This window comes from Colossoma macropomum, unplaced genomic scaffold (genome assembly GCF_904425465.1).
Source record: "Colossoma macropomum unplaced genomic scaffold, Colossoma_macropomum, whole genome shotgun sequence".
NCBI classification, from domain to species: domain Eukaryota; kingdom Metazoa; phylum Chordata; class Actinopteri; order Characiformes; family Serrasalmidae; genus Colossoma; species Colossoma macropomum.
The window spans coordinates 39,128,761-39,154,973 of NW_023494793.1; the positions used below are offsets into that span (position 1 = coordinate 39,128,761).

Here is a 26,213-nt window from a genome sequence, read left to right on the forward strand (position 1 = left end):
ATACTGGGTGGCCACTCAGAACAGAGCTTAATTTACATATATCGATCTTAAAGGCACAGTAACAAAAAAAAGCCTGTTTAAGGAATAAAGAGAGGCTGGAAATTGTCAAGTGCAAATGCAAATGGACTGTTTTTGTATACAAACCTGCACAAACACCACAAGTGGAGAAAAAATAAAATACAAGAAAATGCGGGATATGGGCCCTTCAGTGTCTCCAGTAATTTTCCTTAATCTTGCAGTGATATTTATTTATGAGGCATGAGGATCTTTTTAATCTTCATCGTAACCCAGTGATTACCACTAATCGCAATAAACTGAAAACAGATTTCTGCTGTGCCCAGCCCTTTCTTTAAGCCCCCAAATTGAGCTGGCTGCTGGGTGGTAAAGGTTTTATGTGTTGTATATTGTGCTGACTCACTGAAGCAGGTGGGCGTTTTGTCTTCTTTGAAATTTAAAACGGGATGGAGTCTTAGCCTCACACGACCCAAAGGTGCTTAAGGTCTCGATCAGGGTTTTTCGTGAGCTGGAGGATAATGCTTCATAATATCGCCAGCTAATCCTGCCCAGCGGTCTGCCTCATCCATTAAGAGTGTCCCCTACCTCTACCACAGTATGGTGCCAAACCCAAGCAATCCAATCTGAAATTAACCCTTAGTCTGTTGGCACAGAAAGGAACAGGCCGAAAATAGTATTGCTTTCTCTCAGCACTGAGTAACTGGTAAACGCTTTAGGTATTCAGGAGCTGCCAACAGAATAGTCCTATAACATAACAGACTGTCGGTCAGTTTGCATTGTTTTTCATGTAGTTACTGAATAATAAACCTTAGGATCTAATAAGCTTGAGAATTTAAGAGACTAAATCTAATCTCAATCTAAACCTCAACTAAGACACCTATACCAACACACTTATTCACACCAGATTTAAAGGGGAATTCCTTTCCAACATTCTGCATGCTTAAATAGTTGATATGCAAACAAAGTCATTCATATTAATAAGCTGATATAACTTTGCTCTGTTCTAGAGAAACATCCCAAGTCAGAATTGTTCACAGTGGTGGTGATAGGAACCAGACGTCTCAAGTAATGAATGCCTCTAAAATCTACCTCACAGGAAGGTAGTTCATAAAATGGTTATTAGACCAGGGGTTCTCATTCTTTCCCACCTCAAAACCCACCAGTTTATCAGAAGAAAGCATGGATTTCTATTGGAAAACAACATTTTTTGCTAAACAAAGAAAAAGTAATTTTTGGGTAATTTTAAACATAACAGTGTTGGGTGTCTACCCCTTTTCAAATACATTGCAGTCCATGCTGCAATACAGTCCAAACACTAAAATGTATTTCAGAATATATTGCCATATTGACCAAATACATTTTAAAATATGTTCATTTTAAAATGTATAGGGAAACATTACACATAGAAAAGTAAATGTATGTAATTATACTTATCAAATTTTGTATGAAAATAGCCAAAATACTGTCTATTGCTCTTTAATGTTTGGATACCTTTTGAAATGAATTTGTATTCCCGTATCTATTTAAATATTAGCAAATGAACCTTCAATGTGGCAGAAGTTGTAGGTATTGATACTCTGTGAAAATGCAGTTATGATTTGACTCACAATTTGCATTGTACTGCATACATACATGATTAATGCAAAAGCACAGTGCAAAATACAGAATTCAGTACCATTAATTCAGTCTATATATATATATATATATGGCGCTGTTGTCAGGAGAAAACCTCAAATCTCCATTTTTGTTGTTTTTCAGTTTTTGACATCATTTGAAAATGAACGTTGTTCTTTACATTGTGTGTAAATTTCATGATGAATGGACCAAATGAAACGACCCAAAATCACTTGGAAAAAAGTCTGGTTCCATTGACTAACATTAAAAGTAAAGTAGGTTTTTTCCTTCTCCTGTAAAGTTACCATTTTGGAGATGTATGATAACAAATACAAAAAATCGCAAATACGTAACCAATACACAAATAATTTTGGTAACACTTTCTATGAATGTCACCTTTGTAAGCATCTATAAACACATTTATAACATGTTATAATGTGTTCATAAGGCATTATAAACATGGTTATAAATATTTATAAAAAAGAATTACACTGGATTACACTTTATAGCCATGTTTATTATACATTATGAATTGTTAATATAATGCATTATAAATAGTGTTAATAACATGTTATAATGTCAGTGCCAAAGAAGTCAGTCCCAGCTTGGAGAGCATAAAGTAAAGACAAATACCAAGCTAACGGTGGTGTACATTACCTTTCCCACACTGGGTAAAACACTGATGGCAGCTCTAGTTTAAACTCTGACATTTGAAGCCTGTAATGTGCTTTACTGTGAATGTTTTAGTGTTTCAGTAAATCCTTCAGTAAATACTTCAACTTGAAGCCTCACTCTGAACACTGGAGGAGGCTTTAGTACAGTACGCTTCACTTTACTTAGAGCGGACAAATACAACTTATGAGCCCTTATAACTTGTTATGATCAGTACTTAATGTATTATGTTAACAATTCATAATGCATAATAAACATGGCTATAATGTATAATGCATTTTTATAAATATTTATAGCTATGTTTATAATGTCTTATGCATGCATTATAACATGTTATGAATGCGTTTATAGATGCTTACAAAGGCGACATTCATAGAAAGTGTTACCGTAATTTTTTGCCCATTTTCATACATCACAAAAATACATTTGATAAATACATTTGGAATATTTTTTTTCAACATGGGCCTGCACTGAATATAAAATATCAACAGTTTAGGGTAATGTCAGCTTTTTTATACCAGAAATCAGGCAGAATGGTGGCAATAGTCCCCAAAGAATTTTTTATTTTTTTTTGAATTTACTACTATTTTACCATCATCAACATCACATATATAAACTCAGAAGACACATGTAGGTTCACTGGTGGTTTTGATAGTAAATAAAATAGACGTCTTTGTGCAGACTTTGTGACCCCTAGTTCTTATCACCCCCTCTATAAAGAAATCAGTTGGTAAGTGTCTCTAGAACAGAGCATTTCTCATCAAACCACTCTAAGTGACTTACATTTCAGCAGAACAGTTATGCTGAGATTTTGAAAAATTGGTGGAGTTCCCCTTTAACATCCAAGATGCCTATACAAAGTTATACCAGGTTTAACAGCTAAAACACTGCATGGTGCTGCTTGTGTTTTCTCTGTAAGGATTGGCTGAAGGTCTTTACTTGGTGCTCAGCATGTTCTGGGCTGAAGCTTGGAGAATCATAAGCGCTAGAACCGCAGAGGGAGGGTCAGCAAATTAGTATAAGGAGCTCCAGAGATACTGGACCACAGAAACTAAAGCCATAGACAGAACTCAAACCGAATTAACCATGCTGCACCCCTTTATGATCGCTATCCTGACCATCAACACCTGCATTACTGTTATATACTGGATCTACATCCTGACCCAAGCCTTTTACAAGGAGACTGAAGATGAGTCCAAATCAAAGGAGAGCCCATCATAACCATGACCTTCTGACCTGTAGCGCAGTGTAGAGTAGCTTTCTTTTTTGTGTTTGTATGTAGGGTTTATTCTAATAGAGTATTCGTCTTAGTTTGAGTGCCACAACCTCTAAATCTTTCATCTCCGTCAGCAGCTCAGCATCAGGTACAGTATTCTCATTTCTGAAAAGCATCAGTCGACTACCAGGAAAACGTCTGCAACAAAATACTTAGGGAGTCTTTTCCGAGGGTATTACAGCTTATTTTGGCAGAGGAAAAGATTAAAGCGTGCACAGATTGAGTGAGTTTCTCTTACAGATGGCATTCTGATCTCTCTGTTTCTCTCAGATTGCGTTTGTTGCCAGATTGTGGAAAATTCCCTCCACCCTCTCAGTTTTGTCCGTCAGACACCAGCAGGACTGCCTCAAGCTGAAAATTCAATCAGAGCTTTATTCTGTGGAGGAGATCACTGAAAATAACCCTGAAGTCCCTCCAAAGCAACTTCACAAAAGGTAATGTTTTACTTAATTCCTTCTTAATTATTTAATAAATGAATTGTTTTGTATAGATGTGAAGTCATATGCAAACGTTTGAACACCCCTCTGACACATCTTTGTTGATTTGAAGTGAAAATAAGTGAACACATCATCTACAGGGAACAAGCTTAACTATGAATTTTGCTGCAAATGTTAATGCACAGTTTCTGTTGACTTACTGAGTTTACCATATTGGAAAGAAATAAAATATAAAACGTGTTTGCAGGGGCCACATTTTATGTTTTATTCTATTCCCAATATGTCAAATTCAGCAAATAAATGGTAATTGTGCATTAAAATGTGCAGAAGAAGTTGTAGAGGGTGTGTTAACTTATTATCACTTAGAAAACCAACAGAACATGGAATTTGACAAGGGCACACAAATGTTTATATTTGACTGTATATAGTCGGTGTTGAACTATATTTCCAGTTAGGGTTTCATTAATCTATTAATATCAGTAGTGTTCTTTGAGCTTGCCTGAGCATAAATTTGAACATTTTCAAATGGATTAAATTAAGGCTACAAAATGAGTCATTTAATTTATCATATTAAATTATGTTGTTCATATGGGGCTGCTGATCTTTAGCAAAACAAAACCCAAATTTGATTGTGAATAAAAATATAAAAATGACGTCTAATATAAAAACTCAATAGTTTACTGTTAAATGTTCATCTAAGATAAAACTATGCAAAATTTCATCACTTCGGACCAAACAGAACAAGTTCTGGGGAATGTTAAAGCTTCACAAAGCTTCCACCAAATTTTCAAAATTTCTGCATAATTTAGTCGTTGAAATGTAAACAGAGTCATTCAGAGTGGTTTGGTGTGAAATGGTTCAGATGTCTTTACAGTGGTGGTGATAGGAACCAGGGGTCGCCATGACTACAACACAAATATAGCCATTTTATTTATTATTCAAAACCAACAGTGAACCTACACGAGTCTTCTGAGGTTTATGTGTTCAATATGTCAGATATGATAAATCTGAAAAAAAAAGTTTTCTTTGGAAACTATTTTGCCTCACAACGTCCTGCATGTACCTCTTTACCACGAATAGGTTAAAAAAATTTGGGCCAAACTATCATAAAACAAAGTCTTCAACATCAGGCAGTGTAATCATCACCATTTCATGTAATAAGTTTCTGTTTAGGGAGCTTTTAGAGCTGATTCACCACCACTGTGAACACTTATGATTCGGTCTCTCCAGAACTGAGCTTTTCACACCAAACCACTCTGAATGACTTTGTTTACACTTTGAACATTTAATTATGCAGAAATTTTGAAAAATCATATGTCATTGTATATTTCCATCTTTGCCATCATAATCCAAAAGTGACATAAACTGGTCTAAAGCTTCTCCCACACAAGATCAGATAAGCGTTCTGCTCTGTCCTCTACACTATCTGAGTGTAATATGTGGACAGAGCAACCTGAAAATAACTTGGTAGAGAATTTAGTTTCACTCCCTGCTGACAAAACCAGCACAGACCAGCATGTATTTCATTTATGCTGGTTTATGCTGGACTGGTGCTAGTTTTGCTAGTCACCCCAGCTTGGTTATTCTGGTTGACCAGCATACCAGGTCTATGCTGCTTTTTCTAGCAGGGCTGTGGCACTTTATGAGTTTGGGTTCGGTCACAATCTGCAGGGGTTGCAATGAAGGAGAAGAAGGTCCACAAAAAAAGCTAGTCCTCAGGCCCTTTAAGTAGAACTCCAGAAAATATCATGGTATTAAACCACAATTTCCAATCCTGGCCCTGGAGGCCCACTGCCCTGCCTTTCTATGTGAATTAAGCTTATAAATAAAGTCAGTTTTTTTCTGTTGCGTTCGTAAAGATATGCTGTGTTATGTTTCAACCTTAAAGGAATTCTGTACACTGCAAAATTATAAGATTATCTGGATTATTTCTGGATTTTTTTACTTGTTTTATTCAGTAAAATTATCTCACTATACTGACAGATAATTTTGCTGGTTTCAAGCACATTTCTTAAAACAAGCACAATGATCTGCCAGTATAGTGAGACAATTTATTATGTCTAGAAATAAGTTCAATAATCCTAAATTAAGCTTGCAACAATCTAAACAGAAGAAAAATTTGATTTCTTTACTACATTTTAAATAATTTTAATTGACAAGACGCCATTTTTGCAGTACACAAAAATTTCCCTTACCCCAAATTTAGTCAATCAGCTAAGATAGGTTTTGTGTCTAAAGTTTGCTTGTTTAGTTTTGCACTGGAGTTAAAAGGCTAATAGCAATCAAGTAATGAAAGCTTTTAACCACTGGTTGGCATTGTGCTAACTGCTTACCTAAATCCTTACACACTCTCCTCAAACTGCCTGGAGGTGTTCAGTATCTCTAGTATACTGGATTATGTGGTTTCTGACACTGTATGACAGACTGTAAAGCTCAGTACTATGGAAGGCCATTCCCACCACATAGACAAAATCCCCTTTTTGTCTCAAAATTTTGATCTCAAAATAATGACTTAATATCTCAAAACATTGACTAGATACTCTGTTGAAATAATGAGTCATTAATGAGACTTTACTGTTTGAATACCTTTCAAAATTAATTTGTGTTATCTTAATTTTAAATATTAGCAAATGAACCTTTAACATGACAAAAGCGAGTGTTGTCGGTGTTGACACGCTGTAAAAACGCAGTTATGATTTGATATCTTGTTTATTTGGAATACATTGTGTGTGCGTGTCTTACTGCATACGTACACGGTTAATGCAAAGTACAAAGCAAAACGAAGTCAGCACCATTTAGTTACATCTGCAACCTTTGTTAAAACTACATACAATTTACAAAATATAATAAATATAAATAAATGCACATTTAAGTACATTTTTTTGCCATTTTTATACATTTAATTTCATACAAAAATATATTTGATAAATACATTTGGAATATTTCTTTTTAAATGGGAAGTCGGTATTTTGACATAGAGAGTCAATATATTGAGAAAATAAGTCATTAATTTGAGATACTAAATCAGAATTTTGACATTCCGTGGCCGGAAACAGTAGCAGCTGTTGATTTATTGAGCACATTAGGCCTGCAGTTTACACTATGCTAATTGGTATATATATGCCTCCGTTACTTGTTATTGCTGCATTAGCCTTGTAGCTCCTGTGCAAAACTAAAGAAACAACCTTCCAAACATGAATTGACTGATGGGCTCCATCTGGGGTAAAGGCGGTATGCATTGTGATGTGATTTTCTGCCAAACTATCACTGTAACACAGAGCTAATGATTATTTTGGCATAATGGGTTGAGGTAAATTAGATTAGCTTGATTGATGGAGCTTAACTGTATGGTGTTTATTTAGGTCATGTATTTAATCTGCAGTGGGCCGCAGGTGTAGAATGTGTTGTACTGTGCTGTGGTCTCAGGTAGGGCTGAGACGCTGATCGAGTGGATTAGCCTAGACAACTACGCAGGCAGAGCAAGGTCAGAAAGGACGGATGACTCAGTTAGATGAAGTGATTGAGGTCGCCTGAGTCAGGATAAGAAATGCCTGTCTGCTTCACACATTCATAAACAGACCTCCCTGCCCAGCGAGCCGGTCAGTCGGTCAGTAGCACACTGAGAGGTAACATCAGCTTCTGTCTGAGCAGAGAGCCACTCACAGCGGACACTCAGAGATGCATCCTCTCATGGTCAGCATAATTTCAGCCAACACGTCCTTAACGGTCATCCTGTGGAACTTCCTCCTGTCCCAGATATTCTGCAAGAAGATAGAGGGACCGCCAGAATCTGAGCAGGACGTGCCAGTCTGAGTGAGCAACTTAATTTACCTCCTCATAGAATATATATAACGTTATAGTCTATTGACATTTTCGAATATACTGACAATATTTTGCAACATTTCCTATGGGAATATATATATTGAAAATATATCCCAGTTTTTGGAATATATTTCATTTTCCTGTGGGAATATATTTAAAATATATTAGAATATATACTGTTTACATTTAGGAATATGTTGACAACAAATGGCAATATATCCCATTTTCTGTAGGAGTATATATTTAAAATATATTAGAATATACACTGTTTACATTTTGGAATATATCCCATTTTCCTATGGGCACGTATATTGAAAATATATTCCAATATATTCAGTTTATATTTTGGAATATATTGACAACAAATGGCAAAATATTCCAATTTCCTGTGGGAATGCATTTTGAAAATATATTGTAATATATTCTATTTACACTTTGGAATATATTGATAATATATTGCAAAATGTTACATTTACCTATAGGGATATATATTAAAAATGTATTCCAATATTCTGTATTTTGGAATATATTTACAACATATTGCATCATATTCCATTTTCATATACACTTCATAGACACTTAAAATATATCCCTTTATTTTCTATTTACATTTTGGAAAATATATATTGACAACATATTGCAATTAATTAAATTATAGTAAACGCTGTGGTGTTTTCATCACAAGTTTTTATTATGGTGAAAACTAAAGCACATTGCAATCTGTTGTCAATATATTCCAAAATGTAAATAGCATATCATCGCATAGGAAGAAAACCTTGTATCTCCAAAACGGCAACTTTACAGGAGGAGCAAAAATCCTTCTTAACTTACAATGGAAGTTAATGGAACCAGATTTTTTATCAGGCAATCTTAGACCATTTCTTTTGAACACAATGCAACAGATGACTGGAGTTTTCCAATGATGCGAAAAAGTACAAAAACAACACAAATGGAGATACAATTTTTTGCATGACAGTAATAATATACTGGAATATATTTTCAATATTTAACATTTTTTGCATGGGTCATAAAACACTCTCATAGGCACATTTAATAAAAGATGTCAGAGAAAGTAGATCCATCCATCCATCCGTCATCTAAACTGCTTATCCTTCTGGGTCGCGGTGGGGTGCTGGAGCCTGTCCCAGCTGTCATTGGGCGGAAGGGAGGATACACCCTGGACAGGTCGCCAGTCCATCACAGGACAGACAGACAGACATACACATTCACACACCTAGCGGCAATTTTAGCATGTCCAATTGGCCTGACTGCATGTTTTTGGACTGTGGGAGGAAACCGGAGTACCCAGAGGAAACCCACGCAGACACGGGGAGAACAGGCAAACTCCACACAGAGAGAAAGCAGATCTACAATATTTTTTTCTGCCATTCAAATCTTTATCCATATGATTATATGACCATGGAATAGCAATTACTATGAAATATGAGAGCAGGATTCCTCAGCTCAGCTGGGCAACTTAAGCTAAAGCTATCTAAGAGCTATCTCAGCACTTTTTTTTGAGTGGACAAGCTTGACTGGTGCTTAAGTTGTGTGTTTAATTGAGAAATGTTTGTAAAATAACCCCCAAATCTATTGCTTTGTGACTTCCCTGTAGTATTACGGGATGTTATTATGACTGCTCTGCATTTTCACTGGGGATTTTCCATTGAAAAACATAGAAGGTTTTAATCTGTGTCTGGAAAACTGTGCTGGAGTTACTGCCAGTGTTTAGATTAGGTTGTAGTTAATGGTCAAACGGGGACACTTCTGCAGATGTTTTTGCTTTTATATGAAAAGCTGTGCTGGCAGTATTCTATGCCTTTGACCACCACCGAGAAAGGCTTCTGTTTGATTGAGTAAGAAGAATATGCAGTTTTCAAACGCGGCCACATGGGAACGAGAAAGGCTTGTACTGGCGGGCCTGGCAGTGCGTCAGTGAAAGCTGATCCTCTTACCGAGTTGGATCAGTGAGCGCTCTCACGTGAGGCTCATCGTCTTCAGCGCACCTTCAGCTCTCAGTGCTCTGTCCAGATGAATGAGTCTCCATTGATTCACTCAGCTTCTCATTCAGATGGACCATCCTGTATGAAGACTCCATCTAGAAGACACCATCAACTCACCATCATCTCATTCACCATCCATGCCTTTACATCCCGTACCAACACATACTCTCATTCTGCTTAGAATACAGTAGATTCTAATATGATGAATATAATGGACTTCTAATAATAATAAATATCCAGAATGAAGTTAATAAATGAATGAATAAATTCATATCTAGAATTTAAGTTCTAATAAAATGAATATCCAGAATTAATCTATAATAAAATTATTTAGAATTAAATTTTAACAAAATAAATATCCAGAATGAAGTTCTAATTTAATTCATATCTAGAATGATGGCCTAATAAAATTAAAATCCAGAATAAATGTATTATAAAATTCATATCCAAAATAAAGTTCTAACAGAATTAATACCTGGATGCCCATTTGCACATCAAAAGTAGTGTTCAAATCTCAAGATAACAACAAAAATGAACATTAATACATCATTACAGTATATAAGTTATTTTTTGTTGAAATATTTAAAAATACCATTTATTTTTGTATAAAAATAAGATAAAATATTAATGTGATTATAAACTTTTGCCAAAGATGTTCCAGCAGTCCTACAAATAAAACAAGCCTATTTTGATAAATAAGCCTAATAATTTAGATCTAATTTTTTACAGCCTATTTGTTGAAAAAAATAACATATGCCCTGACATTTCTGCTAAAACTGTGACCGAATGCTCCTCAGGAGAGCATACAGGGAAGTCCAGGATCCATGTTTGCACGAGATGAAAGCTCCAAGCACAAGCTCACAACATGTCGTCCTGTGGCAAGAGTTGTGGAACGGCTCCCGGACGGCCTTCGCAGCGAGGCGTCCGCTTCAGGAAGCAGCAGAGCGAGATGAGCTCTACTTTACTGACTACGTTCCACCTGCCAGAGACGCCATCGCCGTCCCCAAATACATCATCTACATCATCATAGGGGTGGTGGTGGTGGTAGTGGGCATGTACGGCATCACCGGCCACCTCATTAAAGATCTGTTCCATGATCTGGCAGGTAAATCTGCTAATCTGGCAACAGCCTAACAGCCAATGTCACTCTCCAGTGTGATGGGCAATAGAGTTATCCACTAGGCTATCCAACTGCTTTGAACAAATGAGTCAAAACTGTTTTTATAACAATTTTTACAATAACAACAAATTTGCTTTTAGCCCCCCATTAGTGCTGACATTGATTAGTTATTGTTCAATGCAGCACCACATTCCTGAACATGATTTTCTTGAAGAGGCATTATCGGTGCTTTATTGGCAGGGGGTGCTGCATGACTGTTGGAAGTGGACCCAGGTGAAAGAGACATAAGCAGTTAATACTACACCAGAGCGATGAAGTAGAACCCAAGCTCCACTAGCTTTATTTCTGGGGCGACTGAGCTGAGCCGCTACGAAATGGATCTTACACTATACAAATATACAGTACAGTCTGAGACCACCCTTCATTTATTGTTTTAATGTCCAGTCACAACAGATCCATAGCACTGAGTGGTCTTCTCACAGTGGAAGGATGGACAGAAACACCTGTGGATGTTTTCAGATCTGAAGCAGCTTGATTTTCTCCTCTCTCTCAGAGATGAAAGCTTTAAGTGCTGTTTATCTTATGGGGCAGTTTTGGTGTCTACCAGGTCTTCCAGGTGGTTGTCAGGAATCTCATTTTCTCTGTAGCTTTTAATCATTTTTTGAACTTTGGTTTTCAAAACTCCTTCCTTATACATGTAGATTATCTTATACCTAATCATCTAAGAAATATCTCTTGAAAAATGTAGATCTTGTACTTAGGGGGCATTTTGACCGGAAATTAAATAAATGAAAGGCGGTCTCTGACTTTTGGACCATAATATACATACCAGACCCCCATCCTGGGGTCTTTCTATACACATACTGCTTACATGAATAACAGGATGTGACAGCACTGAAAAAGCTGGCTTGTTTGTGAAGGATCGACAAAATTTTACAAAATTTGGCAATTTTCCAGACACAGATGAAGGAGAATTTTCTTGCTGCAAGTATCTCCAAAGGTGTAGTTAGCACAAAGCAGCTATGTGAAAATCCATTGGTTTGGCTTTAACATTCAAGGTTTCTTCCTTGGTGTGAAGAGCAGGTTTCAAATAATGATTTGAGTTTTCTTTTCCAAAATATTATTAAAAGCTTGTGTGAAACGCCTGAGAGGTTTCTGACATCACAACATAGCGATAAAATGAGTGAGCTTTGTTCCCAACAGTCAGTAATATTTACGTGTGATATTGTTTTCCTCTAAATAAACCTGATCAGGCCTTAATATGTTTCGTTATTGCAAACCGAAAGGGAAAACAAGCTCATTTGCATTAAAAACATTCAGAAGAGGGAGGTGTCCCCAAACTTTTGACAGGCAAACGTGCTGTCTGTGGGGAGATTCTGTTTCTCTCTGAAGTGTATTAGGGCCGTTATAATTAGAATAATTCAACCAACCGTCAGTGTCTCATTATACAGCAAACAGTGACGACTCCTGTAGGATTACAGGACAGCTGAGCATTGACACGCAGCTTTCACCTTCACGAAAGGCAGCCGCAGCAATAAGTAACCATGGAACATCAGCGTCAGCGAGTTGTCCAGCGTCTGAAGGATTTAGGATTAGCTGGGTCACTGCAGGGTGCTTCGGGGCTAAATACCAACCCGCTGCATGCTCAGATCAGTCTGAGCTGAGTCTCAGCCTTATAAACCGCTTCTGATCTGCTCAGCACAGGAGACAAACTCAGCACTCAGTCAGAGGGTTGATTCTGATTTAGCAAAATGATTCCAGGAAATCTGAGTAGTGTACTCTCTTTAAAAAGGTGCCACAGAGGGTTGTCTGAGTGATCCCTGCTTTAGTTACCTGAAAAACCATGTCTGAAAACGAAAACAGATTTGTGTGTGTTTAGAAAATGTTAAAGGTTTATATAATGTAAAGGTTCTGTTCCATTTTTAGGGTTCTTCCTAGAAACCTTTTAAAGGGCCTTTAACCCTTTAAAAGGTTTCTTAGACCTACACGTCTCATTTACACATCTCTCTTTATTTTTACGGGTCTATCTGAACTAAACTGTTATGTTGAAAATAACATTTTCATACTGATTTCTTCAGTTCTTTGTACTGACTGCACTCACAACTATAAGCATTCTGTCAACTTAGTATTTGTCATTCAGTGAACTTAAAGTTTAAATTCAGCCATGTTACGCAATTTTTTGAGTTAAAACAACAAAAGATTTACCCCAATGGCTTTTCACACAGGCAAGTGAACAGATAATGATAGATCATGTTTCTAATGATAGATAATGTATCTAATATTTGTCATTATGAGATGTTAAATGATAATTATCAGATTATTATCCACCTGTTTCTAGTATATTCTAGCTTATGTTAAACAATTATCTTACTGTGCTTTCGGATGTTTTTGCTTGTATCAAGAATTAATTCTCTGCCAGTGCAGTCACATCATTTCACTAAATAAAATCACTTTATAGGTTATATTCATATATAACATGACTAGAAACAGGTTGAATTTTATAATATATCTATGTGGCAGGCATCTAGGGTTTGATTCCCCACCTGGGCAAGCACACCATGCTACACCAATGTGTGTCCCTATGCTAAACCACAAACATGACCATACATTTTTGCAGAAGATTTAATGCTTTAATGCCACATTCGTCCATCTCTGTGACATAGTAAGTCACTTTAGATAAGTGGGCAGTGGGCAGTGCTGCCGCCACACAGCAAGAAGGGCCTGGGTTCGATTCCCCGGCCGGGCGAACAGGGTCCTCTCTCTGTGGAGTTAGCATGTTGTCTGTTTAGGTTTCCTCCCACAGTCCGAAAACATGCAGTCAGACCAATTGGAGACGCTAAATTGGCCCTAGGTGTGATTGTGTATGTCTGTATGTCTGCCCTCTGATGGACTGGTGACCTGTTCAGGGTGTATCCTGCCTTCTGCCCAGTGACCGCTGGCATAGGCTCCAGCGAGCCAGTAGGTTATGCAGCTTAGTTAATGTGTGTGTTTACATATAAGATAATTTCACTTGCCAAGGTACGTTTTGCAGTGTAGATCCATGTGTCGTCTTTGCAAAAGGTTAATGACGAACATCTCCATTTCCTGACAGACTGGCTTCTTGGGCCCAACCCAGAGGAGGAGGCAGTGGAGGAGGAGCTACAAGAGTCATCTGGAGGGGAGGACAGACAGGGAGAGAGAAAAGTCAGATGGGGAAGGAGAAGTGCAGAGATGGCGGAGGAGAAAAGAACAATTTTACCAGGATTCACACTCTCTGTAACCACCTAATGGCAGTGAAACCCTAATGGTTTTCTCTCCAGAACACTGGAGACACACCACTTAGAGCATAACACAAGTACCCATCAGCTGTTTACAATTCAGGCCCTTGTTTCTCACTCTCTCTGCTCTGATTCACTTCACTGTGAACACTTAAACTAGTCAGCCTTCAAATTAAACCCATTAGCTTACATATTCTGAGCAGTATCAGTACAAAGCCTAGATTACTGTCAGATTATCTAGGTGTAATTCTTTTTTGTACCTTCTTGTTTTCCTATACTTATTCTTACTATTCTACTTCTAACTTAGTATGCAGTGAAATACTGTACTTTGTGTAATTAGATACAAATATTATTGTGCTGCTCATTATAAATGTGATTCCAGCACTAGCGTTAGTCCTTTTCATTGTATTGCATGTGTTAAAGTGATTCCCTCAGTAATAAATGGAGAAAACGTGTGTGACGCTCTGTGTTCTTTTATCAGGTCCTTATCTTTATCCTGTATTAGAGGTCTGACTAATCGCTCCTGCTATTGACACCTGCTACAGCGTTTCTTCTGAAATGAAGCGCATTAATAGTGATTTTGTTCCCCTTTGCTGCAGTAACAGCCTCTACTCTTCTGGGAAGGCTTTAAATGTTGGAACATTGCTGTGAGGATTTGATTACAGCTGCAAGAGCATCAGTGAGGTCAGGTACCAGTGTTGGATGATCAGTTCTGGAGTATTAGATGAAGCTCCATCACTGCAGAGAATGCAGTCATGTTCCCATGTAATTCATGGTGATGACGGCAGATGTTATAGTGACTTACCACAAATAGAAACATGCAACCAGCTGCTGTTTTTATTTTTCCAAAGGATTCATGTACTGTTTTATGCATGATTTCTAAAGTTATTGCACACAATTTGCATGCAGTATTAATTTTGTACAGTACAGTGCAAACGTCAGAGACTATGCTTTTGTTTTTTTTGTTAATATTAATTTCCACACTGTAAAAAATGGCTCATCAGATTAATTAATAAAAAATAATAATTAATCAAAATTAATTAATTATTAATAATAATTAATAAAAAATAATTCATGTATTAACAAGCAATTAAACTAACTTTATTCAACTCAAAAAAACACATTGACTGAAAGAATCTTCATTCAAAGTATTTATTTTGGTTGAATAAAATTAGTTTGTTTACTTGAAGTAATTTTTTAAGGTTAAACTGATGAGCTACTTTTTACAGCGCAGTCAAAATACCCATTAAGTGCAAATTATATATTTTTTTGGGAGATATTTCTTAGGAGAAAAACCACTCACTGAGAAAAGGAAAAGGATTTTAAAAAAAGAACATTTGCAAAATTTAGATCATATTTAATTGTTGAGGCTTTTCGGTTAAATCTTTTCGAACACTGAAACATGCATAACTTCTACTCTTTTTGACTGGAAATTAAATACATTCGTAACTAGATTATGTAACCGATGGGGTTTAAACACACACACACACACACACACACACACACCCTCAGGCTAAATAGTTGCTTTTATTGCGAGCCTGTAAAGCCACAAATGAGTAATAGAGAATAGCTGATAAACACTCTGGCTCAGAGTGGAGTTTGTGCTGAGAGAGGATTACCCTGGAGCATTACTCACTGCTGTCATTAACTTTAAAGCAGAATTAAAACCTGAGCAAATTTCAGATTTCAATTCAAAATAAGGCACTGTTTGTTTTAGTAAGCAATGTAAATGTTAGCACTTCATTACTAAAACATATACAATCATATATGATGTCACATTGACAGACTGGTGTTTAGGTAGATTACAGTTCAACAGACAAGAGATGGAGTGTTGTATAAACAGAGAAAAACAGAGAGGGCAAAAGAAGTCAAAACTACAGATATACTAATGATAATGAAGTGTTAGTCAACGCTTAAAAGCATGCATATAATCTAATGCATGATTTGGGCAGTTCAGGAGCCCACAAGAAACATCTAATCTATGATTTGGGCAGTTCAGGAGCCCACAAGAAACATCTAATCTATGATTTGGGCAGTTCAGGAGCCCACAAGAAACATCTAATCTATGATTTGGGCAGTTCAGGAGCCCACAAGAAACATCTAATCTATGATTTGGGCAGTTCAGGAGCCCATAAGAAACATCTAATGCATGATTTGGTCACTTCAGAAGCCCACAAGAAACATCTAATCTATGATTTGGGCAGTTCAGGAGCCCACAAGAAACATCTAATCTATGATTTGGGCAGTTCAGGAGCCCACAAGAAACATCTAATCTATGATTTGGGCAGTTCAGGATTCCACAAGAAATGTCTAATTTATGATTTGGGCAGTTCAGGAGCCCACAAGAAACATCTAATCTATGATTTGGGCAGTTCAGGAGCCCACAAGAAACATCTAATCTATGATTTGGGCAGTTCAGAAGCCCACAAGAAACATCTAATTTATGATTTGGGCAGTTCAGGAGCCCACAAGAAACATCTAATCTATGATTTGGGCAGTTCAGGATTCCACAAGAAATGTCTAATTTATGATTTGGGCAGTTCAGGAGCCCACAAGAAACATCTAATCTATGATTTGGGCAGTTCAGGAGCCCACAAGAAACATCTAATCTATGATTTGGGCAGTTCAGGATTCCACAAGAAACATCTAATCTATGATTTGGGCAGTTCAGGAGCCCACAAGAAACATCTAATTTATGATTTGGGCAGTTCAGGAGCCCACAAGAAACATCTAATCTATGATTTGGGCAGTTCAGGAGCCCACAAGAAACATCTAATTTATGATTTGGGCAGTTCAGGAGCCCACAAGAAAACATCTAATTTATGATTTGGGCAGTTCAGGAGCCCACAAGAAACATCTAATCTATGATTTGGGCAGTTCAGGAGCCCATAAGAAACATCTAATCCAAGGGTGGTGTTGTAGGGACGGTGTCCAGCACAGTTTCATGATTTTCCTCTTCTTAATACACCAAATAAATCTGGCAAGTAACTGCCAAGTTAAATCAGGTGTGTTTGAGCAGAAAAATCACCAACCTGTGCTGGACTCCAGCCTTCCAGGACAGGATTCACCACTTATGTTCTAATCCATGATTTTGAGCAGTTTAGGAGCCCACAAGAAACATCTAATCTATGATTTAGGCAGCAGTTTAGGAGCCCAAAAACAATGCAAATTCACACACAGCGTCCCCATTAAAACAGTAAAACAGCTTTGACCTTGATCCACTCCTACAGAGAAATGTACAGCGTTACTTCCTCACATCCATACCAGGGTCAGATATGTTATCAATAAGGATGCTGAACGAGTATGACCTTGAAACCCAAAGCTAACCCTCATTCAAACGCTATCCTTAACCTCAGTTCTAAACCTAATCCGAACATGCAGTCTAACCTTAACCTCAAACTTAAACCTACCACTCACTCTAACTCTAACTTAATCTCTAATGAGCCATTTTTTACAGAGTAACAAGCAACTGAACTAGTTTTATTCCCCCTTTATTCAGCTTTTGTTCATTCAGTGTGTTTATATGAGTTGAACAAAACTAGTTTAATTGTTCGTTACTATATGAAGTCATTTTATTAGGCAAAGTGATTTTGTCCATTAAAAATAATCAATTTAATAGCTTGTTATGTATTGAAGAAAAACATGTAGGTGGGTCCAATTACGAATTTTTCAACTTGGATATGCCTAAAACATTTGGCCTAACATTTAAGTTTAAGCTTAAATGAGAACTTAATATGAGTTTAGGTCTGACTGAATGAAGTTTTTGCTTTAAACGTATCCACTTATAACATTTATGTCATCATTTTTTAACATGAGGTTTTCCAACCTGCACTGCGATAGACTGGCAAGCTGTCCGGGGTGTTTCCTGCCTTCTGCCAAATGACCGCTGGGATAGGCTCCAGCACCCCCCCCACCCCGTGACCCAGAAGGATAAGCGGCTTAGAAAATGTGTGTGTGTGTGTGTGTGTTTCCTTACTTTATCCCTTATAATTAAACAGGCTGTTTTGTGACTGTGCCTTTTGGACTGATATATGTAAAAGAGCTGTGTTTTAATTGGCTGCCCTGCATTGCACCTCATTCAAAAAGCATCCTAAGCTGAAACACTCCTTGTAACTTCAGTGTGTGTGGGCGGAGCTACACTTCTGTAGGCTGATTAGATGGATGTTGGTAAATATGCTGGTTCTCGTGACATCACATAAACAATGAATTGAAAAACAGCAACTTCGTTTCTATTTATTGACCATATGGGGAGTGAATGGTATGCTTTGAAACTGTAATGTGTTTACATACTAGTCAAGTCAAGTCAAGTCAAAATGTATGTATATGCCGCTTTTTGCAACAGGTGTTGTCACAAAGCAGCTTTACAGAAAAATCCAGGTCCAAGCCCCCATGAGCATCTCCAATGGCGGCAGTGGCAAGGAAAAACCCCCTAAGAGCAAGAGGAAGAAACCTTGAGAGGATCCAAGACTTAAAAGAAGAACCCATCCTCCTCTGGTTGACACTGGATAGCAAACAGCATTAGTATAAAATATTACAATACAAATTAGGGAAAAACAGATGGAGCAATGATTAATTAGATAGCTTGAGTTTATGCAGCAGCAGCATCATCAGAAGGTATCATCCTCACGTACTACGTTAAACTCTATTATTTAAAAAAAGGAAAGACAAATTTGTTTTTGGGCCCTTCAAAAATGTTTATTTATTTTTGGTTGTGTGAAATGAGCTGTGTTAATGTAAATCAAAGTTGGTTTTAAACCTAGGTCGGGGGGTGGGGGGGTGGGGGGGTGCCATGTTTATGTTCAACTCCAATCTATGGCACCAAAAAGCAGTAACTTTATCTTTACAGCACATGTGTGCAGTCAGTTATCTGAGGGCTGTGCTGGTGACGTGCCTTAAGCTGCTCCCTCTCTTATTCCACCTGCACTTTGCTCTTCTGAGGAACAGATTCACATGTTCTGAGAGTGTTTACTGAAGACAGGCAGACAAAAGAGAACAAACCCGCAAAATGTTTCATCTCAGGAACCTCCTCGCTTGCTTACTGCTGTCTGTCTCCATTTGCCAGGCAAGGACAGGTGAGTGAAATCATCTCTTTTATCGGATTTGAACCCCTAAAAGGAAAATGTAATGATTTTTCAATGATTTATTTCAGCATAAATCAATGGTTGAGATGTAAAGTTTTGCAGAGTAGTTAGATGTTAAATGGTTCATAGAGAAACTTACCGACTCAATTGGACTTGATAGGAACCAGGGCTCACGATTTCATTAACATAATATAATCTTTTTTATTTAAATGTGGCAGTTTTTATGTGGAACGTTGATAAAGATAAAACAGTGGTGAAAAAAAAATTTTTACTCTCTGAGTGACTTAGAGGCATTAAACTCTTCAGACGTCTGGTTCCTTTCACCACCACTGTGAAAAAATCTGAGTCTGCAAGTTTCTCTAGAACAGAGCTTTTCACACCAAACCACTCTGAATGACTTTGTTTACATCTTAACCATTAAATTTGCAGAAAATTTGAAAAATCACTGTAATTACCCTTTAAACAGCAAAGGCCTGAATGTGGAACCTTACTTCAGTTCTTCACTCTCAGAACAACAGGTGTGAAGATGAGCCTAACCCAGACTTAAGTAAAAGTGTTATTACTGTAATGAAATAATGACTCAGGTAAAAGTAGCTGCACAAAAACTGTTCTGAGTGAAAAAAATCTCAGGTCCAAAAAGTTCCTCTTATGCACTCCTACTGCGCCGCAGAACTGCAGTGGAACTTCCTAGTACAGCCATAGGAACTGGAGTTTGCTCAGCTATATTCTTCTCTTCTTGGATTCTATTGGTCTAATATAAAATGCTAAAGTTCCAAAGTGAGAGATGTGAGCAACGGTAAAGCAGCGCAGGAGCTGAGCCAACACAACAGAAGAAACTATCCCAAAAATCACTATCACTAAAAAAGGATTCAGAAATAGAACTGAAAAAAAGTAGATTTTGTTTGCTCACTAAACTTACTGGAGTATAATCAAAAATCAAAAGTATTATCATTTTACAGTACAATTCCATCAAAATATACTTCAGTACCTGTGTTTGAGTAATGGCCCTCTGCTTAGAATAACATAAAAGGAAAATTTTATTAACAACTGAATAACAATCCCGCAGTTTAAGGCATTAAAGGGGAAGTCCACTGATTGTTCAAAATGTCTGCATAAGTAAGTGGTTCAGATGTGAACACAGTCATTCAGAGTGATTTAGTGTGAAATTCTCCATTCTAGAGAAACTTACTGAGTCAGAATTGTTCACAGTGGTGGTGATAGGAACCAGACGTCCGCCTCTAAAAGCCCCCTCACAGAAAGATATTACATATGAATACACAGCCTGATGTCTGAGACTTTGTTTCACAATAGTTTGAGAAGGTTTTGGCCTGAAACATATTTTTTAAAACAGTCCCCAAAGAAAACGTATGCTATTTTCTGAAAACATTTATTTTTTATTGTTATTATTCCATATAAAACTGACAAGACATGTAGGTTCACTGGTGGTTCTGGACAGTGAATAAAAGGGCTATATTCGTGTTGCAAAGTTCCTGTCACCACCACTGCAAAGAAATCTGAGTCTCTACAATAAAACATTTCATACTGAATCACTCCGAATCAATTTGTTTACATCTCAGCCACTGAATTATGCAAAAAATGTAAAAAATAATTTTATTTATTTAAATATTTATTCTTTCTTTTATATTTACTTATTAATTCACAAAATTCATAATTTGGTTTGATTTTGTTGGTGTCTCAACTGAATACGTTTTACAATCCAGCAAATACAAGGAGTGCCTGAGACAATGTGCCTTATGTTAATGTTTCCATTTCCATTTCAGTTTATTAGAGCATTCAGCATTAAAAAAGCACTGTATTAGAGGCTTCATAACTTTGTACTGCGTTACCCTCAACACTGATGGCTGATGGGAAGACAGCAAATGTTCAGAATAGATAAAATGGGGATAATATATTAGTAGGGCAATATATTATTATGGCAAACAGGCAGTTAATTAGGATTCTTTCTTGTCGAGGATGTATAACAGGTACATTTTTTGTTCATTGAGGTACAAACCATGTAAATGTCCCCTCAAAAGTCCAACAGTGGGTTTAAGGTCCGATTATGTACCCTAAAGAAGTTCTTTCCCAGTGAAAAGTTTGTATTTGTACCTTTTCATAATCTAATATTTTGAAACAGATCAATAAAATAAAAGCCTGGAGACGAGACGGGGTGTGTGGAGTCAGTACAGCTTAGAAAATATAAGTTCAGTGGATTATGGTTCAGTTATGTTCCCTGACTAAAGGTACTGAGATGTACCCCTGAGGGTCCCACCCCAGTGACAAGAGCGAAACTGCCCCAGTGACAGTTTCATACCTTTTTTTTGAAGTGTAACTCATTACAGTCTAAATTCTTGTAATCACATCACAGTTATTGAATTAATCAGAATCGCATAACTAACATGTTACCCATGAGCTAACGCACTAGACACAATACAACGATAAGATACAGCTCAACATGCTACAATGAGATATGTTGTGCCGTCACATCCCTTCTAGCCACACTGTTATTTAGATAAAGTACCTGGCTTTATGTTGACCACACAGGCGGCCTGCGCACTGCAGCTCAGGAGAAAGTGACCCTGCAGCCGTGGCTGGTGGGACTGGCCGCTGTGGTGGGCTTCCTCTTCATCATCTTCTTCATCCTCATTGTGAAAAGGATCTTTTTCAAGAAAGACAAGTGAGTATGAGCGACTTGCATGGAAGGTTAATGTAAAAGTCGCAAAAATGAGGGCCAGTAAGGCATTACAACTGGAAAAGGACAAGCTCACCCAAATTCAATCATTCTGCACTATTTGAAAGAGCTTGCGACTGTCCCATCACCACAATATTTCTGCATCAAATGTGTAAATTGTATAAGCTTTTACAGATGCTCTAAGCATACATCTTTTGGGCTTGTGTGTGATAAAATAGCTAATTGATAATCATGATCATGAAATCATGAAAATATTTTACACTAGTCTAGTGCAGAGTCAGAGAGTGCTACTACAGTGCTTCTACTGTTTGAGAGCCCTCAATCTTTATTGAGGACTTTACTAGTGCTTACTTTGTGTACATGAAGTTACAAAACATTATTCCAATGTCAAAAGCATGACTAGATTAAAGGAGGAGGAGGCTAAGCCTCTACCGGGGGGTCAGGGGGCATGCACCCCCAGGAGAATTTTTATGGCCCCCAAAAGAATGAATTTATAGACAAGCAAGCGTAAAGTTGATTTTAAAAATATGCTAATTGGTGAAGTTGGCTCAGATTAGGCCCACCACACAATCCTATCCGGCCTACAAACGTATTTTAATTTTCTACTAATATTAGCCCGTTTCACAATGTGCTGCACTACAGTCCCCAGCATGCACTGCAACATAATATGCTCTGACTCTCCTACCCCAACAACAGTCAATGGGACAGTGGTTACACCTCACTTCTACACAATTCTGTGCAATTCCACACCAGTCATATCACCAAAATGCATTTTAGCTGCAGTTCAACCAACATAAACACTTAACGTCAGCTCAGCAGCTCAGAACCTGAGCCCAAAAAAAAGATGCCAGGCATTTGGTTCAAGAAAATGAGTAGGTTTTAAAGACTGAGCTCCTGGGTACATTTAAATTTGGAATATTTCAAGGTCTACCGCAAGTGCCTGTATTTTACTGTTGGGGTTTTTGCATATTTTGAATAAACAATGGCCAGTTTGGGTTACAGCACAACATTAATTAAAAATGAAATTAAAAAAAAGATTGTTTCTCTGACCCACAGATTTGATGAGATTTTTAAATATGGCCCTTTTACTGGTTGAGTTTGCCACCCCTGCTTTATAGTTTGTATTAGGGCCAAAATTAAGTTGAAATCTTCCCCTATAAAATTGTCCCCTTAAATAAAAAGAGCTTTACTTCATTAGCAGCTACCAGCGCTGCTCTGTAGGGGACCCTGCCAGTCTGCAGTGATAGCAGAGGAGGGTAAAGTTCAGCTCCTCACTGCTGGGCTTTAGTTACATTTAGGGCATCATATGCCTTCAAAGGGGGGCAATTTATTATCACCCACCCCTAATTCTTCCATGATATGAAGCTAAGATCAGCTATTTACCAGCTTCTTGTTTGAATTTTCCCATTCCACCTTAAATGGTGCAGCAGTTCTGACACCTGAGGTGCCAGAACGTAACTGCAGCACCATTTAAGGTGGAACGGGGAATTTAGCTAACTAGATACTGCGACATTAGCATACTACTGGCGATTTTTATGCATCTTGCCGATTTTGTCTTTTTTTCCTCGTAACATAAGGGCTAAGTGGAAGGGGCAAGGGGTGAAATGGGATTGAGCCCAAGGGTTCTTTAGTAAAGTATGGAGCCTCTAAGGGACCGTGGCTAAAAAAAGTTAGTGACATTGCTTTCCCTCGCAAATGTTTTACGTTCCCTCGCAAACAAAATGCATTCACTCGCAAATATTTTGCATTCCCTCGCAAATGTTCTGCATTATGATGTAAACGGTTTGCATTCGCCAAAGCTGTGCTTTGCCTAAGCTCAGACATGGAGCAGCTCATTGCATTTTACGTTGATCTTGGATTGAACTATAAAGACATAGTGTCACTTCTCAAAATCAAACATGATTAGTGAGCGCAAACAAACTCAGATCGAGTGTCCTCGTAAAGTAAAAGCTACATTTACAGACACTGCAGAGAACAGCGGCTGAATAAACTCAGCACAGACTGGCGAAACTAGGAAAACAGTTTTTAACGTTAGCTATGCTAAAAACAAAGCTCTAATGTAGGCAGTGTTGTTGGGCACCTCTGGTCCTACGTTTGCTTCCTGTCTGATATTATATTTTTGGGTAATTATATTATAGGGAATGCATATATTTGTGAGGGGACGCATTTTTTGCGAGGGAATGCAGAACATTTGTGAGGGAATGCAATGTCCTTAACCTTTTTTTTTAACCACGGCCCCTTAGGGGCTCCGTAGTAAAGAGACTATTTAGAAGCATGATTTTTATGTAGAACCATTTTCATGCTTAAATGGATCTTTTCATGTTGAAATGGTTCTTCAGATTGATGGAGAATGTGTTGCGTATGGTTCTATACAGAACCTTTTTGAAAATGGTTCTATATAGCACCAAAAAGGGTTCTGCTGTTGTTACACAAGCTTGACATCGTAACAATAGCAGAGCCATTTTTGGTACAATAAGCTGTTGTTCTTCAGAGGTACACTTAATTTCCAGTTTCTAATTATTGCACCCCTCCTCAAAAATAAACAAACAAACAAACAACAGAATGCAAATACTACAACAGACATTGATAAAAGCTGCTACAAAATCAGACATTTTAGCTGCAACAATCACAAAAACATCAGCTAGACCCTGGTGAGACTGTGACATTACAAATTATTATTATTTTTTTGCTTTTTAAGAGCTACATTGACTGATTATCTAATGGCCACGCTGTTATGAAGCTTTTATGGCCTTTTATGAGGCATGATACAGTCTTATCTTTGCACATGTTCAGATACAGTTCAAGGTCTCAATCACGCAGCAGTTATTAAATCATTACAGAAATCACAGCCATAACACATGTGTCTGTCACTCTCCTTTCACCTCTGGCCAAAGCACTGTGTCCAGCACAATGATTAACCTTAGCTTTCTCCCTGAAAGTTACAGTTAACATATGAGGCGTAAACTAACCAGACACTTTGTTTTAAACAGTTACAGTTTTATGTTGATGCACAGTTTGTGTTAGCCAACCTCTAGCCTTTCATCAATGGTCAGTTTCTGACCACAGAGCCGCTCTTGGCTGGATATTTTTGGGTGGTGGACCACTCTCAGCCCAACATCTCACTACAGTCACTACAGTCTGTCATTTTAAACTTATATAGTGGATCTATGAGGTCAGTGTTTTTGATAAAGTGGCCAATAAGTGGAAGCAAAAGGTAGGTGTTTCTAATAAAGTGGCCAGTGAGTGGAAGTACAACATAGGTGTTTCTAATAAAGTGGCAAGTGAGCGAATGTACAAAGTAGGTGTTTCTAATAAAGTGGCCAGTGAGTGTATATAAGATGTGATGTTTTTGTCTCAGCAGGGATGAAATGGAGACGGACCTTGAGGGGTATGAAAACAAGGCTCTAGACCTGGAGATAGCTGAGGAGACCAAAATGAGCAAATTCTAATGAAGAAGATGGATACAGGCTACAGGCTACGACCCTGCTGCTCTGCACCATCTGGCTGGTGACAAATTGGCAAATTATGGACTTTGTACAAAATAATTTCCAAATATTGTAAATGTCTAAGTTTATCTGAATGTATAATTGGAATGTGAGACTGCACTGTTTCCCAGTAAACTGGAAGTAAATATATCCCCAATCTGACATCCAACAGCTTCTGTCATTAGGTGCTTCAGTCACTAGGTGGGACCAAACTCACTTTGTTTTGGAAAAGTTTTGGAAAAAGTCAGGTCTGCATGATACTGTGAATCTGGGTAGATCTCATAAGGACAAGTTTACTTTCTGTCATTTACACTCTCAGAAAAAAGGTACTAAACTGGGTACATCTCAGTACCTTTAGTCAGGGAACATAACTGTTCCATAATCCATTAGAATGATATTTTCTAAGCTGTGCTGACTCCACACACCCCGTCTCGTCTCCAGGCTTTTTATAGTATTGTTCTGTTTTAAAACATTAGATCATGAAAAGGTACAAATTTGTACTTTTCAGCTGGAAAAACTCATTTAAGGTTCACAATCGGACCTTGAAACCACTGTTATGCCTTTGAGGGATCATTTACATTGTTTGTACCTTGATGAACGAGAAATGTTCCAGCACAAAACCTTTATTTCTAACAGCGTAGGATAATGTTATAGACGTCATCCCCCTGTAAGTATCACGGTGCTACGGTAAAATGTACATTCAAAAGTTATAGAATATATACATTTTGTTTACTATTAA

The 26,213-nt window shown here is 37.6% G+C and overlaps 1 protein-coding gene across 2 annotated transcripts; it reads left to right on the forward strand.

Annotated features, from left to right (window-relative positions):
• The first annotated feature begins 19,080 nt into the window (after positions 1-19,080).
• smim24 (small integral membrane protein 24) lies at positions 19,081-25,640 on the forward strand. Of its 2 annotated transcripts, none has more exons than XM_036578083.1 (3): positions 19,081-19,288; positions 21,842-21,974; positions 25,348-25,640. In XM_036578083.1, the coding sequence occupies exons 1-3, from the start codon at positions 19,222-19,224 to the stop codon at positions 25,436-25,438; spliced, it is 291 nt and encodes a 96-aa protein (XP_036433976.1). In that variant the 5' UTR covers positions 19,081-19,221; the 3' UTR covers positions 25,439-25,640. The 2 variants fall into 2 exon arrangements, with proteins under 2 accessions (XP_036433976.1, XP_036433977.1); XM_036578084.1 differs by having other exon boundaries at positions 19,083-19,288; positions 25,351-25,640.
• The last annotated feature ends 573 nt before the right edge of the window (positions 25,641-26,213 follow it).